The 16,798-nt window shown below is 35.0% G+C and overlaps 1 protein-coding gene across 1 annotated transcript in view; it reads right to left on the reverse strand.

Annotated features, from left to right (window-relative positions):
• The window catches only part of LOC140155005 (uncharacterized), a 92,266-nt gene that overhangs the window by 26,607 nt on the left and 48,861 nt on the right, over positions 1–16,798 (reverse strand). Inside the window, exons 23-43 of the mRNA XM_072177675.1 lie at positions 15,794–15,907; positions 14,658–14,771; positions 13,688–13,801; positions 12,717–12,830; positions 11,307–11,420; positions 10,720–10,833; positions 10,334–10,447; positions 9,899–10,012; positions 9,263–9,376; positions 8,111–8,224; positions 7,395–7,508; positions 6,719–6,832; positions 5,757–5,870; positions 5,077–5,190; positions 3,844–3,957; positions 3,180–3,293; positions 2,900–3,013; positions 2,025–2,138; positions 1,352–1,465; positions 408–521; positions 53–166 (exon numbers count right to left, since the gene is read on the reverse strand). Coding sequence (XP_072033776.1) covers positions 53–166; positions 408–521; positions 1,352–1,465; positions 2,025–2,138; positions 2,900–3,013; positions 3,180–3,293; positions 3,844–3,957; positions 5,077–5,190; positions 5,757–5,870; positions 6,719–6,832; positions 7,395–7,508; positions 8,111–8,224; positions 9,263–9,376; positions 9,899–10,012; positions 10,334–10,447; positions 10,720–10,833; positions 11,307–11,420; positions 12,717–12,830; positions 13,688–13,801; positions 14,658–14,771; positions 15,794–15,907 — 2,394 coding nt within the window. The remainder of the gene's footprint in view (positions 1–52; positions 167–407; positions 522–1,351; positions 1,466–2,024; positions 2,139–2,899; positions 3,014–3,179; positions 3,294–3,843; positions 3,958–5,076; positions 5,191–5,756; positions 5,871–6,718; positions 6,833–7,394; positions 7,509–8,110; positions 8,225–9,262; positions 9,377–9,898; positions 10,013–10,333; positions 10,448–10,719; positions 10,834–11,306; positions 11,421–12,716; positions 12,831–13,687; positions 13,802–14,657; positions 14,772–15,793; positions 15,908–16,798) is intronic.

A 16,798-nucleotide genomic window follows, 5' to 3' on the forward strand; every position in this document is an offset into this window, starting at 1 on the left:
GGGTGTATAGATTTAACTAGAACAGCCCATTTATCATCTCCTCATCCCCTACCTGCTTGGCAATATGTCCCTTGGAATCCAGGTGCACAGTTACAGATGAATCCATTCTGTCTGTTTCTACATGTGGCACCATTCTGGCATGGTCTACTGGAACACTCATTGATATCTGAATCAAATTATAATTGAAAACTTACAGACTGCATTGTATGGAATAAAATGACATGTGCATTATGCCCACACCCACACACAAACAAAAAAAATAACTATATAAACATCTTCAACTCATGCAAAACCAGAATAAATCAATTTAAATGCATGCTTGAACCATATTCTGTACAATTATGATAATTGTAATATGTAACAATTATATATAGGTTGTAACAAAATAATATCTCTATTATACTTACCATTTTCGCATTTTACCCCCTGAAATCCAGGAGCACATTGACAAGTAAACTGGTTCTGTCCATTCACACACGTAGCACCATTCTGACATGGACCACTGGAACACTCATCAATATCTGGAGTTAAGATATCATAAAGAGACATAGAATGAAGGAACAAATAATATCATAAACAGCAGTGTAATATATAGTTTGTTGGGCTAATAATTGGCGGAAAAATTGAGACCCATAAAAATGTGTATTGATATAGAATGCATGTTGCATATGAAACATGTTGGGAGCATTATCACAATAATCAGAGGGGGAATTTAGAATCAAGGAACAAATGTTATAACAACTGCTGCTATAAATTATTATGCAGGTGTAATAAAGTCATAATCATTTCCACTTCACATGGTGTTGATGTGGTCATATTGTATATATTGCACTCTTGACTATTTTCAGTCAAGTTCGCTGAAGGTTGAGGGTTTAAACCCTGGTGGTGGTTAATGTGCTCTCATGTAAAAATTGAGTTAGCTTGAGATTCCCCTGGACAAGAAACTTACTGCTAATTGTCTCATTGTAACCCATACAAAACCAATGGAGCAAGTCCTGGTTGCTAAGGTTAATTGTGGAATGTCTAGGGTGTACGCTTCTTCACTGCAAATCCCTGTGTTGTTGTTTATTGGTTAATGGAATGATATGGGGCCATAGTGGTCAGCGACAACCTGTAAAGTATGCCGAGGCTTGCATGTGGATCAACATCTGGGCATTGTGCCTGTGAGTTGCGCACTATAAATCACTGCATTTTTTTAAATTGTTTCTAAATTAGGCATTTGATAGCTAAGATTACTCCTGAACAATAATATACATGTTTTTATCAGGTTTTCAACAGAAACAGAACACAAGATAATTTTAAGTAATTACGCAAAGCAGAAACTATAATACTCTAAGTTTTTTTCACTCACCAGTTTGGCAATGCACTCCATGATAACCAGGTCTGCAATCACATCGGTATGCATTCATCAGGTTGACACATGTACCTCCATTTTGACAGGGTATACTAATACACTCATTAACATCTGTCAGAAATGAGCATAAAACACACAGTCATGTACTTATTCTAAACCTGATTATTTTCTAGCTCCTATTTTCCACTACAACATTTTTTTAATTCACCAAGGCTATCTGTTTTGAGGTCATTTCGTAAAAATCAAGAGTAGACATGTTTGGGGTGAAAATCATGCTCCCTCAGAAAAATACTTAGGTCTGACAAAAACCCTGTGATTTCATAGGATGACAATTAAACAGATGGTGCAAAGTTATTGTTGTTATTTATTACTACCATTGTACAAATTTGTTTATGATAATAACCCATTTTTTTCCTGCAAAGACTATTGAAAATGTATCTTCCACTCACAAATTTAATACGTAATCCACAAGTATGCGGGCTTACTTGTGGGACAAGAAACAATACGCCAATGTGTGTTACTTATGTGTTAGAATTGTGAGATATTAATGATCTGCATTTGCCTTCGTGTGTTTACAAATAATAAAATATGATTGGATCTCAGGCATCGCGTATGTTCATGAGGTTACAAATGATTGTTAATTGATTGATAATTGGGAGATAAAACTCACCATGAGCACATGTTGGTCCAAAGTATCCAGACTGACAGGTACATGTGTATTGGTTTTCCCCATCCACACATGTTGCTCCATTCTGACAGGGGTTACTAGTACACTCATTTACATCTGATATGAAAAAACAGTAACAATTTGTCTTATAACATTACATGTATCGATTCACTTTACCTATGCACATTGCACGTTGGGTGGTTGGGTTATAGATTGATTGATTCTGGTAATTCACAATATGATGTGCTGCCAGCAGTTGCTCTTGCTAGCCCAATTTTTTACCTTTAGGGTCGACATCACTGTTCTAGGCACCATTGGATTTTCACGTGAGTGTGATAATAATAATGTTGAAAACAGCTCCACAAAGGATTCCGTGTGATCAATAGAAGAAAATGGATCTACTCTAATTGTGTAAATTACAGTTTTGGTGCATTCGAGTGTAACATCATTATATTGACATTTAAACACACAATGACATTATGTTCCTGTGTTGTATTAATTTTCCCATTATGCACTGCGTATTTTGACCTCTCCCCCAGCAAATGCTGGGGGCGCATCGTATTGTGAATCAAATGAATTGAATGACTGATTGATTGATGCTTGATTGGTTGATTGATGCTTGATTGGTTGATTGATGTGATCTAAGTTCACATGTTTATAATTTGGTTCACTTCAAGTTCGGTAGTGACGTCATTGCTTTTTCACGATTGCGCCGCAAGCATGCCAACAACGGGGCCGACGCGCGTGATTCACGGATTAGGCCAACGAAATACGCACATACGTCACTACCAAACTTGAGATGAACCAAATTATAACATGTCAACCCTATCAATCCATGCAGACAGTTGGTTACATGGATGTTGATTGATAAACATTACCTGTTTCACATGTTGTCCCAATAAATCCAGGCAGACAGGTGCATGTATATTGATTGATTCCATCTACGCAGGCTGCTCCATTCCGACATGGACTACTGGAACACTCATTGGTATCTGATAGCAAGATTAAAAGTACTAAATGTCATGATATTGCCTGCACATTTGATATTTGGAAAATTTACATCAGCATGCTCCAAGAAAGTAAAAAATCTGAATTTGGATTAACTTATGTTTACAGGTCTTCTAGGTGAATACATTTTTGATTTTTGATCAGACTTACTTAATTCACATCTCGGTCCAGAATACCCTGTGCGACAGTTACATGTATATTGATTTTCCTCATCCACACAAGTTCCTCCACTCTGACATGGGTTACTAGAACACTCATTTACATCTGACATGAAATCAAAATGTGAACAAAGAAATAGCAATAATGATGAAAATAAATTTGGTTAAGTTTATACAACCATCCCCACCAAAGACATAAGGCCAATGTAAATTTCAATGTAGGTATATTGTATATTGTTATAAATTCGGCAGACGACCGAATCTGGATTCTTCTTTTTATTAAAATCATGTTACACATGAATTATTTTGAATTTGAGAATAGGGGACCAGTGCTTTAGCTCAAGAGGGCAGCATATCAATATGTCTAACAGTGATCAGCATTGACCTGTATACACTGCACCATTACCTAACCCTGTATGCCGCCCACTTTTGCTTACTTATCACCCTGAACACTATTAAAAATTGATATGCATTCATCTTGAGCTAACTATTCTTTAATTCATACGTAACATGAATTTATCATCATAAAGACGAATCCAGATTTGACCGTCTGCCAAATTCGTAATGATTACTCCACCAAGACACATTGGTTGATTAATTGAATGATTAATTGCTTGTTTGCTGTTAATGCTTATAATAAGTTTATTTCAATGTACCTGTTTGACATGTTGTCCCTGTAAATCCAGGCAGACAGGCACATGTATATTGATTGATTCCATCCACACAGGGTGCTCCATTCTGACATGGACTACTGGAACACTCATTGGCGTCTGAGAGTGATATAAATAGTATAATAAAGTTAGTGTTTCAAAATAAAAGTGCTGAGAAAATATTGATTATCTTAATTTTTGATCATCTCTGGCTTAATACATTTTATTCTAATTTCATAGCTGACATCACGTTATTACAGAGTAATTGTAATAATAGTCATATTTTTTTAAATTTATTAATGCAGTATGTGTTTACAAACCACTTCATCACCATCTCAAACTTGTTGCCATATGGAATAAGATAAAATGTACAAAATTAATTTGGCCAAATTTTTGGCCTAAATGATGCCAAATTGGTAAACAAGTACTCCAAAATACTGAACATTATATTTATGAATATCTACATATTCAATATCACCCACTTCTTGATTTAAATTTACCCAGACCAGAAAACAAAAGGTCCTGGGTTCAAATCCTCAATGGTTATTGGAATGTTATGAAGGATTGAAAGGTATATTTTGTGACTTTAACTTCCAAGTTATCAGGTTTCAAGCATATGTGTTGCTTAACATGATTGATAAATCTAGTACAGGAAGAATAAATGTCAACGGTAAGAAACACTATCTTCCCTCAATAAAAGATGAGTATTGGGTGTCATTTGTATTTATATCAAAAATTGTCAATACTTAAGACTTTCCCCAAATTTTTGCTCATAAATCAAATTGCTGTATGGCATGATGTCTTATTTGGTAGCCAGAGGATGCATTTATAAATGTTATTTACTTTGACGCATACTTTGACATTAAGGTTATTAATTATTTTAAACTGTTGTGATTTGGTAGTTCACAGCATCTTACGAATGGTAGTGAGCTTTGGCAAAAACTGCACTGCTCAATTCATAGCGAGTGTGTTGAAGAATTAAAATATCACAGATATACTTTTATAGGTGTTGTTGTTCTTGAGTTATGTTGTAAAGAGGGCTGAAATAACAACACTTTTGTAAAACGTACATAACTCATTAACAACAATAAATTAAGCAAGTTTGCAAATTATGCGATTTGTAGAATGTACTTTTGTAAAACATCAAGGTGTTAATTTTCAATAATATATTGATCTAAATAATGAAAATAGATTTTTAGGTTGCTTCGACCAACAATACCTCGTCTACCCTTAACTCACTTATTTCACACTGTCCCCCTTGGTATCCAGGCAGACATGTGCATGTAAATTGGTTCCTGCCATTGGTACATGTAGCTCCATTCTGACATGGACCACTAAGACACTCATTAATATCTGAGGGAAAAACAAAACAATTACAAATAATTGAAAATGATGAGAGTATAATGTTCACTTAATAATACTTCTTTGTGTCTGAAGTTGACACACAAAGTGACCACAAATTTGAGATACAACAATTTGTAAATACATAAATTAGGACAGTCTACTTTTAGCTGTTACTGGATTATAACAATTAATTTTGAGTATTGCACTGACAAAGATAGGTTATTTTATGTGTGCTGCTTGCCTGGTTCAGAATCACAGCAGTAAGACAAATTAACTTTTTTGCACACACATCAAGATTTCTGATGTGTATGTACCGCTCTGTTTGAATGCAGATTACACAGTACACAATTATTACAAATGTGTTTGAGATTTTACAAAAATTCCTGAAATGCACAGCAGTGTAGTTCCATTCAAGTAAGGCAGCCTATGTTTACACATATTCATGTTTAAAGATTGAGTTATCGTTTTTATATCCTACTTTTCATCTTTCTCATCTAAATTTGAAATAATTTATATGCGTACTCTATACGATTTGTTATATTCTAAAGTTACAATACATGACATCAATTTCTTACCATTAGAACATGTAGTTCCATCCCAGCCATTCACACAGTCACATATAAAGAAACCTGCCGCATCAAAACAGCGCCCTCCATTCTCACATGGGTTACTTTGGCATTCATTCACAGCTGATGAGAAATAAAATATGTCAACAATATTTCCAAATTATCCTTTGGTGCGCATTTAAGCTAAATTTGTATTACTGATGGATGTTCATATCATTTGCAGCCTGCTTTTGCTTAATATTTCTCAAATACTTGGAAGAAATAGAGGACCTTATTTATTCCAAATTAGTTCCATAAGACCATATTTCTAAAATTAGTGTTGCACGTCTTAACTAAAAACAGAAGTTTTTCCCCCATACACTTGTGCTACTTTAAGAAAAAAAACAGCCCAATCTTTGCAATATGCAACAAAATTAATGCTAAACCGTAACTTTTTGTGCAACACCTAAATATTAGGATTTATAAACAAAATCTATGAAACATTTATGTGATGTGATCAAGTAAATGAGTTGTGCCGGGAATATTAAATTTGAAATAATATAACCAATAATAGTATTCAACTTCCTTTGTATTTTAAAGTTCTGAGCAACACTAAAATGGCCATAACTCTGGAACCGTAAGTCTACTTATGATGGGGTTTCAGCAAAATAAAGCAAGCAGGGTGTACTCTAACTATTTTGGCCACTAGCCAGTCGGGCAGATAACTCATAAAAGTTACCAGCCCGACAGATATGTTGCCAGCCATTGCGATATTACCATCCTCAATTTCTTACCCACCAGCCAGGCAGATACTTTTAAAATTTACCACTGGCGCTCGGGCAGGTGTTAAAGTACATCCCTGATAACAAGTGATACAGACTTGTGACACACTATTGATCAAATGCCAATTTAGAATCGGGGGTGGGGGGTGTCATGGAACACAATCAAATTAATTGAAGCTTATCATTGGACATACAATATGACGACTGTACCTGTTTCACAAAACACCCCTGCATATCCAGATGGACACTGACAAGTAAACTGGTTCTGTCCATTCACACATGTAGCACCGTTCTGACATGGAGTACTGGAACACTCATCAACATCTGGAAAAGGAGCAAATATACATTATAGAGGTATTACATTTCAAACTTTATTTTATCACTATAGATGGAAATATATGTAAAAGCACACTATATTGCAAATTTGCAAACAAAATAGATTCAACTAACCCCCCCCCCCCAAAAAAAAAAAATCCTTCATATTGACATTCACATACTTCAGAAGCATAAATTTAGGACTACACAATTCATGAAAAATTCATATTGATTAAAATATACCCCACAATGAGAGAAAATAAATTTGCTTAGATGCTATAGAACTACAGGTAGACAATAAATGAGTCAATTCATATGTAAAATATTAAGCTGCCTTTTCATCTGTCATGAAGAATCATCTCTATTGAGGTTATATTCAATTTTGACAAACATTTGGAGGGGCAACATACTGTAGGGGGATGCAGTCAGGTTTCAAGATAACTGAGATTCAAAACCATGTTACTAAATTGTAGTCAATAAATTAGTGATACACTTATCTCCCAATATAGTTCAAAACTACATCCAATAACATGGGGGGGGGGTAATTTAATGACAAATACAATAAGCTTACCTGTCTGACATCGTGCCCCTAAGTAGCCAGAGGTACATTCACATCTAAATCGATTATGCTCATTTATACAAGTACCACCATTTTGGCAAGGTGAACTCATACACTCATTAATATCTGAGAAATAGAACAAATATTCAAAGTAGTTTTAATCAAAACAAACATTTTTAATTTACATGGAATCAATTCTGATTTCAAAAGGGAGACTTCTCTTATCTATTTAACTGAGTTGAAAAGAAACTCAAACATGAGATTACTTAAGAAAAGACCCTGATATAAGTCTATGTACAATATATATTACATTTAAAATAAGGATGGATTAACTGATTTGACCAAATTTTTATTGACTTCCGACAAATTTGGTTTATAACTTATTAACTTGACCAATTATAGTGGGAATTCCAATTGAATGAACGCAGCTTTCAATAGCATGACAAATTTTTGCGTACACTGCACGATATACCCCAGCGTGTGCGACTGAACGTGAGTAATGCGGAAGTTAATACAACCATGCCAACGCACTTGTGATTGGTAAGTATTGTATCCAAGGTGGTGCGTTCACGTTGTAGTTTGAAATATGCAATATACGATCGCGGTTGGATCAAGTATATGTACAGCTGTTGAAAGCTGCGTTCTTCAAATGGAGTTCCTACTATAGTTGTTTGTGTGTAGGGGTGGGTGGGGGTGCATGCAAGTGAGCATGAGTATCTGAGTATTACCTGCTTCACATCGAGTTCCTTGGAATCCTGGCACACACTCACAGGTGAATTGATTCTGTCCATTTATACAAGTAGCACGATTCTGACAAGGACTGCTTAAACATTCATTGACATCTAAAAAACAACAGCATCAAAATAAACTCAAAATCAACATATTTGCAGTTTGTTTTATTTGACATAATCCTGTTTGTACCCGGTGTATATTTTCCTTGGAAAGAACTTGTGTCAGATTAAGGCAGTATTCAGGTAAAATAAAAAGAAATCATTTGATTTATTGACTGCCTTATGCTGTGACACACCCTCTCAGGCTGCACACTTTACATAAAGTTGCACGGTGCCCAAAATCATATTGCATAAAATCATATTACAAGGATCACAGTTCAAGATCAACACAAGCCCTAATTTTGTATGAGTAGACTAGGACAATCTGCAATGGGGAATTTCAAGCTAGCTCAATTTTTCCATGAAAATGAAAATTGTGATGGCAGGGCTCAAATTTGTACTTTCACGTACCAGAGTTCAGCAGCTTGTTGATTCAGCTAAACTGGATTGCATAAAGGTTAGTGTTATGGATCAGATAAACAAAAGCTATTCTATTCTAGAATATATCTAAACAATGCAAATATCATACATATAGATCCTTTCCATTTATTTAAAAACAAAACGTTTAAATGATTCAACTTGCATAGATAGATAGAATGATGCCTGTATTATTATACTTCTAAAATGATATAGCACTCTCTACATTCAATACACACACACAACACCCCATTACATCATTTTGTGGAATTCCATTGAAAGTGAGGACGGCAGGGCACCCTACACACTTCACACACACACAAAAGTTCTGTACATACATGTACATACCAATGCATCCACACTACACCCATATAAAGCAAGGAAAGCTTATAATTGTGTTTTTCATACACCCTATACCAAGTGAGGTCTGCCTATCTAATAATGTAGAAATCCTCGCTCGTTACTCGCTTTGTCATTTTTCCACGGTATGTATGCATAGATCTTTCACAATTTCATCTTTGAATGGGCACTCCGAGACACACCCACATTCCTACATACCCTGCACAAACTCATCCCACACATCCTAATACACCCTACAAACATATCACCACAAACAAAGCTACTGTGGCTTACCTTGATCACACATGGTTCCTTCCCATCCTTCAAGACACTGACAGACATATTGATTAGATCCATCGACACATATGCCACCATTGGCACAAGGACTACTGACGCACTCATCAACATCTAGACATGGGAAAACATTACATATTAGACAATGCACAACAACCTAGAAAATAGGTTACAATTACCTTACATTTGCAACTTGAAAACTACACACATAATTTTTTTTATCCACCTAAAATTGAATATGATGACATATCACAAACAGATTGGTTAGTCTTGACACTGTCATCACATTAAGTCACCTTTCATGCAGCAGTAAAAGACTGGCACATATTATATTTAACTTGAACTAAAATAACTTTTCACAAAGAAACTAAATTAACATTACGTTCACTTGGCTGTTGGTTGTAGCAAAACATCTTATCAGCCCTAAAATTATACAGGACTAACAAGACAAATATGAGATTCCACTAATACCAAAATCTCAAGAAAAAGTGAGGACAAGACTGTTGATATGAATTTAGGTTGATAATGGAATGTGATTTTGGGGGGATTGAGGTTGAAATCGGGTTTAAGATTATAGATAGGATTAAGACATGTCCTATATGAATGTGGGTCAGAGGTTCTTGCAACTCAACTCACTTGTTTGACATAGACTTCCAGCATAACCAGTAGGACATTCACAAGTAAACTGATTCCTACCATTGATACACACACCATTGTTCTGACAGGGTCCACTTACACACTCATTTATATCTGCAATACAATGTTATAAACATGGTTAGCTAGTTGGTCATTTGGTTCCATTAAGTTGGTCACCAAACAATAATGTATTGGGAGGACCTGTCCAATCATATATACCAGTTTTTTTTTTTTTTTTTTTGTATATTTTTAATGGATTTAGAGAATAAAGCAGTAATTAGCAGTTGAGGTTGTCACCAATAGCATTCGCTCATGCTATATTTGACATTCCTGAGTACATGAAGCTGATTCTAGCTAGGAAACAAGTATTACGCTAGGAAACAAAGGTATTACACTTTGGACTAAGCATATTAAGATCCAAGCAGTCATCTATACCTGATTCACACTGGACACCATCATATCCAGGAATACACTGACAAGTAAACTGGTTCTGTCCATTGACACATGTAGCACCATTCTGACATGGACCACTGGAACACTCATCGATATCTGAAATTAAAATAACAAAACCAGCATCAAAAGTAACAACTTCACAAAAAGAGGAAGACAGAATGATTAGGTAACAGGGCATCATTCAAATGTGTCCATTGGGAATTTGAGTGATCATGAAAATATCAAACTTGTTCACTGGACTCATTCCATATTTTCACAACTCGTGCAGCATTTTCTCGTATTACACTTAAAACCATCTGATATTAAAAAGTTATATCACATATAGCTGTACACAATTATTTGTAGCCGGTGTCTATTATAATACCTACCCTGATTACATGTGGCTCCATCCCATCCTGCTACACACTGACACACAAAAAACCCTGGTGCATTGTAACATGAGCCCCCATTTTGGCACGGGTAACTTGCACATTCATCAACATCTACAAAATGGAAACAGCAGTAACACCAAACTTAGTCACATTAAAATTGAACAATTTTAAAATAAATTTAGAGAACTAATTACACAACAAAGTTACATTTTGAAGCAGATAGGCACAAGACAAATTGGTTATTTGAGATTTCAAGATCTTTTTGAAAATTAACCATATTCATTTCACAACTCTTACTTTCAAATAAATCTAAGCAAGCAATTACCAAAATTGAATAATTGATTCTGTCTTCAAAAGCGTGAACATGTACAAAAACATAAAAAGCACACATTAAATGCAAGTTTGTCCAGCATATACAATTTTGGTCAAAGCTCACAACTTTCTTCTGCAATGACACGCCAGTCTGCCAACATGATTAAATCTATCAATTGTAAAATGTACATTTGTTGATACTTTGTAACAGAAAAGCTCAGAGACAAACTATATAATGCAAAAAAAAAAATACAAAAAGTACCAGTACTCACCAACTTCACATTTAGTGCCACTGTATCCTGATCTACATTCACATCTGAATTGGTTTTGTTCATTTATGCATGTACCTCCATTCTGACATGGAGTACTTAAACATTCATTGATATCTGAAATATGATGCATGTACATATATTATCAAGTAAACAGTTAGTAGGCCTATTTATTTCCAATGAGAAATTGTATTGGCTTAATAATTCTTTAGGTTCATATGTAAAGCACCTGCTCTACATACATGTATATACCAAAATGGTTAGGCAAGTACATAAGGATTTTGTCACTAAAGCTAACAAAACTTAAAGTCTTAAGGTCCATTCATACTACCACCACATTTGCAATGCATTGTTTTGCGATGCGGTGCATTGCCACACTGCATTGTACTGCAAATTACTGCATTGCGATAAGGCAATGAAGTTAATACATTTTAACTTGGAAATGTGACGAGTTGCGTTGAGTTGCGGTAAAAAGTAATCGATATATCGGCATCGCGAAGCAACGCATCGCAAATGCGGTAGTAGTATACACGGACCTTTAATGTACAATTTCCTTCAAATTTTAAATTTGTTATTATATACTCAAAATGCTTAAATAATGCTAGTAATAATTATCGGGAAGGGTTACTGTCCATTTTGAGCTGAAATAACAAGGTAAAGTGAAAGAAAAACTGCTGGTTATTTTGGCTGTTTAACACACAGTTCTATAGGAGGACCAAATTTGTCATAATTCATGAATTAAGACATTATGTCGAACTTTGCTCTGTTGACTAAACACAACACATTTGGCTGATTCCATTTAGGTGCAAGTTGGGATGTGTAAACATTACAAATATGCCAAAAAATCAGGTTTGAAAAAAAAAATCCCAATTTCATATTAGAAGATTTTACATTATGGCTTTAAACAATTGCAAGATCATGGCATATGTTGACAAAATTGTATGATTAAGTGAAAGAATATATGCCCAATACATTTCAGCATATGGACAAAATTCTGGACAATGGTGTACTGTAAACTGTTCTTACAGTATATTCAGCACCTATTGGGAGATGCTGATGGAATGTAAATTGCATCAATGGCCTAAAATCTCAGTGCAGCATATGGAGGAAGCTTACAGGTAGCCTCCACTGTAGCTGACTGATGATGTTGACTACAATATGAAGACAACTACAATCTTTAAAAAAGTACTTGTAACGCTTGGCACACTCTGCCGAAATTCCGTGCACAATTTCTTATGATCATGGAAATGATGTATATTGTGTTTGGGAACAAACATGATCTTCCCCTCTCCCAATCAATCAATGTTGGAACACAATGGGAAACTGCTGAAGACATTGGCATTTCTGTTTTCTGTTCTTCACATGCAAGCGTTCCAAGACTTATTTCGAGGATTATAGAATGATGACGCCTACCTTGCAGACATGACGGGCCTGTCCATCCACCTCTACACTGACAATGGAATGCATTATCTCCATTGTAACATTGGCCTCCATTTGCACAGGGGTTGCTTTCACATTCATCCACCTCTGTTTAGAATATTCAAACAAGAATTTAACTTATTTGACTTAACCAATTATTAGGTGTGTATGCATGTGTATTTTGTGATTGCAATTGTGAGAAAATAAGCAAAATTGCATGTTTTTGCCCCATTTCTCAAGAAATGCAAAAAATGCAACAACAAAAAAAAATACAAAAATTTGACTTTTATTCCAACTAAAGGATTAAGATTGGCATGTTTCATTTGGCAAAACAGAATAATCTTTTTTAAATTCCAAAACAAGAGAGCTCTATTTTATGGAATCGTGAGTAAGCTTAGTGCTGGTGGTGGCTCGTTCACCAAATGGAGACACTATTCAAAATATTACAAAAATGACAAAGACTGGTTTACAACAAAAAGCATCATAGATTTACATTGTCAGTTTGTATTTTAATCATGATTTGTTTTAAAAATATGCAAAAGCAAAATTCTCCCTTACAGTAGACCTTGTCCATTTCTCTCTCTTCAAATATTGGGGAAGACTAGACTTCAAAAATAAAAAGTATCTTTGAATTTGGAAGAATGGTGGTAAAGAATCCATATCCACTCTCACACTCACTTGTAAACTGAGCCTGATAATTACTAATACTCGCTTTTTGTGCTATTCAAAAATAAAAAGTTACATACATTTAATAGGCAATAATTATGGATGGAGATTTCTCCACAAATTGACATAACTTTGTCCGACAAATTTTGTCATATAATTTAAAACGTTCCGCACTACTCTGTCAAAAGAAATTATTATTCTGTATTATGTTTACATGTATAATTGAATGGATGAAATAAAAACTGAAACTGAAACTTTTGCTTATGAACTAATAAAAGAATAATTACATAATGACTTACCTTGATCACACTGTTCACCAATAAATCCTGCAGCGCAATCACAAGTGAACTGGTTCTGTCCATCAATGCACATCCCACCATTCATACAGGGGCCACTTAAACATTCATTTGTATCTGGAATATATGTTAATATCACTTATGAAGCTATTATCATCATCACATCATATTATTTCCATGCCAACATGTCTAGCCCTAAACTCATAATCTAAACCTTAACCAGAATCAAATGTGTGTCTTTTTTTTGCATATCCCTCATGGAGAAGAAAACACTATTTTGCCACATGCCTGACAACCTTTGGTTTTAAGTGCACCTTATTACTGAAGCACAGGTACGCAACATCTATAAAAGTCATGATAAATCTTTACCCCAGCAAACACAAAATGTTTTACAGAAAATGTTTAAATGTTTGGTTAAAGGGTATAAAACATTTTAATAACATTCAAAAACATTTTGAAAACTTGCTGCAAAACATTTAAACACAATGTTATTTAAGAGTTGACAAAATATTTTACAAAAATGTTTGGTGAAAATATTTTGCAACAACATTTTGACAACATTTTTCAAATGTTGTTGCAGTGCTTTTTCAAATAATTTGTTTAATGACCTTCATATTACCCAACATTTCAATATAATTAAAATATCTTGACTAAACTAAAACTAAATCTAAATCTAAAACTAAAACATGTTTATAACACTTTAAGAAACATTTGTGTGTTTGCTGGGAATATACACTGTCCATTTTCAAAATAGATAAATTTTCAACTATTCTTTCGACCAATTTGTGCTTCCTCTAATTTTTTTGTTAGTTACTAGAGGGTGACACAACAGTTTCTAAATACAAAATTTAGTTATGTTGGAAATTAAATATAGAAAATCATATTAATATTCCAAATAATATGCAAATACATAGAACCCTTTTAACCCATACTGGTTTCTTTAATGACAAAGTAAATGTATAAGATTACACACCTATCTGGCAGCTAGCCCCTGCATACCCAGGTTGACATTCACAAGAGAATTGACTCCTTCCATTCATACATGTCCCACCATTTTGGCATGGACTACTTAAACACTCATTGATATCTGCAGAAAAACACATACAAAATGAATTAGTTGAAACAATTGGTTGGCACACATATCAGAGTTTGACTCTTTTTCCAAAATAACTTTTGCAATGCCACTTAAAATTATTTTATTTTAAATATCAATTTGAGTGATCTGTCTGTTTTTTGTTTCTTTCTTTCTTCCTCTTGTCTTCTCATTTGCTTCATATAAAAATAAATTGGCATTAATGATTAAATATCACAGAACTGCTTGCTACATAAGAACTACATCAGGGAACACTCCACCAAATCCTTCCACACTTGGTGTCTGGTTAAAAATAGGTCTATACTGCAAACAATCTGGTGTCCCTCGGGAGCAAATTGATTAGACACTGATTGTTTGTTATGATTAAATTAAAAGATAAGGAATTGATCCATGTTCAGAACATCATAAATTAGTATCTTGATCTGGTCAAAAAGTTGGACCTCAAAACTAATCTGTGAGCTGAAATAAATGTTAAGGAAACATTTGTGCAGACTATATCTAATTTCATAATTCATACTTCCAGAAAATCAAATCCAAACTTTCAAAATATTGTCATGAAGGTTAGAAAAAAAGATTATTTTGCTTTATTTTTGTGTGTATTTCAATGGGAGGTTTATTGCCGGGACTGCCTTTTGGAATTTCCAGGAGAAAATTAAGTAACTCTTCTGGAGCCTTCAAGGAGAGCTATTTAGAGCATTTACAATAGAATGTAAGGAGAGAATTGTCAACTAAGGAGAGCTTAAAATCATTCTCCTATATCATATTTAAGGAGGGTAATAGAGAGTGATTGCTCTCCATCTCCTCAAAAAGCAGTCCCTATTATTGGCATGTACACAATAAAATAAAATACTGACAGTCATATCACAAGCAGATTCAATCACCTAACCATGGCATATGGCAACATTATAACATACTTTGCACTATACTGAAGAGTTCCACAAAAATATTATAAAACAAAACAAAAATATATCTGACTAAAAACTAGAAAAAGGAAAGAAACAATAGAGGTGACTGACCTTGAGCACATGTGAGTCCTTGCCATCCAGGTGTGCATTGACAATAGTATGCATTCTCTCCATTGTAACAAGTAGCACCATTTTGACATGGGCTACTTCCACATTCATCGACGTCTGAAAAAAGCAACATAAATTAATTTAAAACTATATAATACAAAGGTTCAACATATATAGAAAGATTTAACTCTTGATCACAATACAAAATATTTACCTCCGAAATTTTCAGCTGTTGATACTACAGCTTTCTTCAGCGGACTGACCCGATCGAGCACACTTGAAGTGTGACGTAATGATCGGGTCATAGACCTTGGCAGCTTGTAGCGCCTCCGTCCTTGTTCAGAGATGGTTGGTTGGCCCTGATGTGTATGGCTTCCTTAACTCCCTCTCGAACCAGCGGGCTCCTATCCAAAATTTGGACTTTGTCCAAGTCAACATGGTGGCCCGGTGACTCAATATGGATGTGGTTGGAAACCTCGGACGAAGTGGTGCTTGGACGTCTGTGTTCTAAAAATCTGGTTTTAAGAGAACGTTCCGTCTCACCGATATATGATTCTTGGCAGGTTCCTCTTGTGGTCTGCCCCTGGCATGGAATCATATACACCGGACCAGTGACGTCCTTTTTATCGGTTTTGTCCTTTGGCGCCACTAAAAATTGGCGCAATGTTCTTGTAGGTTTAAATGTCACTCTTATACCAACTTTCTGGAAGTTTCTGCGAAGTGCTTCCGAAATTCCTTTGATGTAAGGTAACACCACCTGTCCTTTAGATGTAACAGTACTGTCCCTGTTGTGGTTGGATTTCGCGCTCTTGGGTTTGTTGATTTTGTTGAACGCCCATTCGGGGTAGTCGCACTTAGTGAGAGCTTGCGTTATGTGCTGTTTTTCTTCTACCACAGCTTGGGGTTTAGTGATCACAGACTCCGCACGGTGAAACAAGGTCTGGATTACCCCAAATTTATGTTCTAAAGGGTGGTTAGAGGAGAAATGCAGATATTGATCTGTGTGGG

Source organism: Amphiura filiformis, chromosome 6 (genome assembly GCF_039555335.1).
Source record: "Amphiura filiformis chromosome 6, Afil_fr2py, whole genome shotgun sequence".
Taxonomy (NCBI): domain Eukaryota; kingdom Metazoa; phylum Echinodermata; class Ophiuroidea; order Amphilepidida; family Amphiuridae; genus Amphiura; species Amphiura filiformis.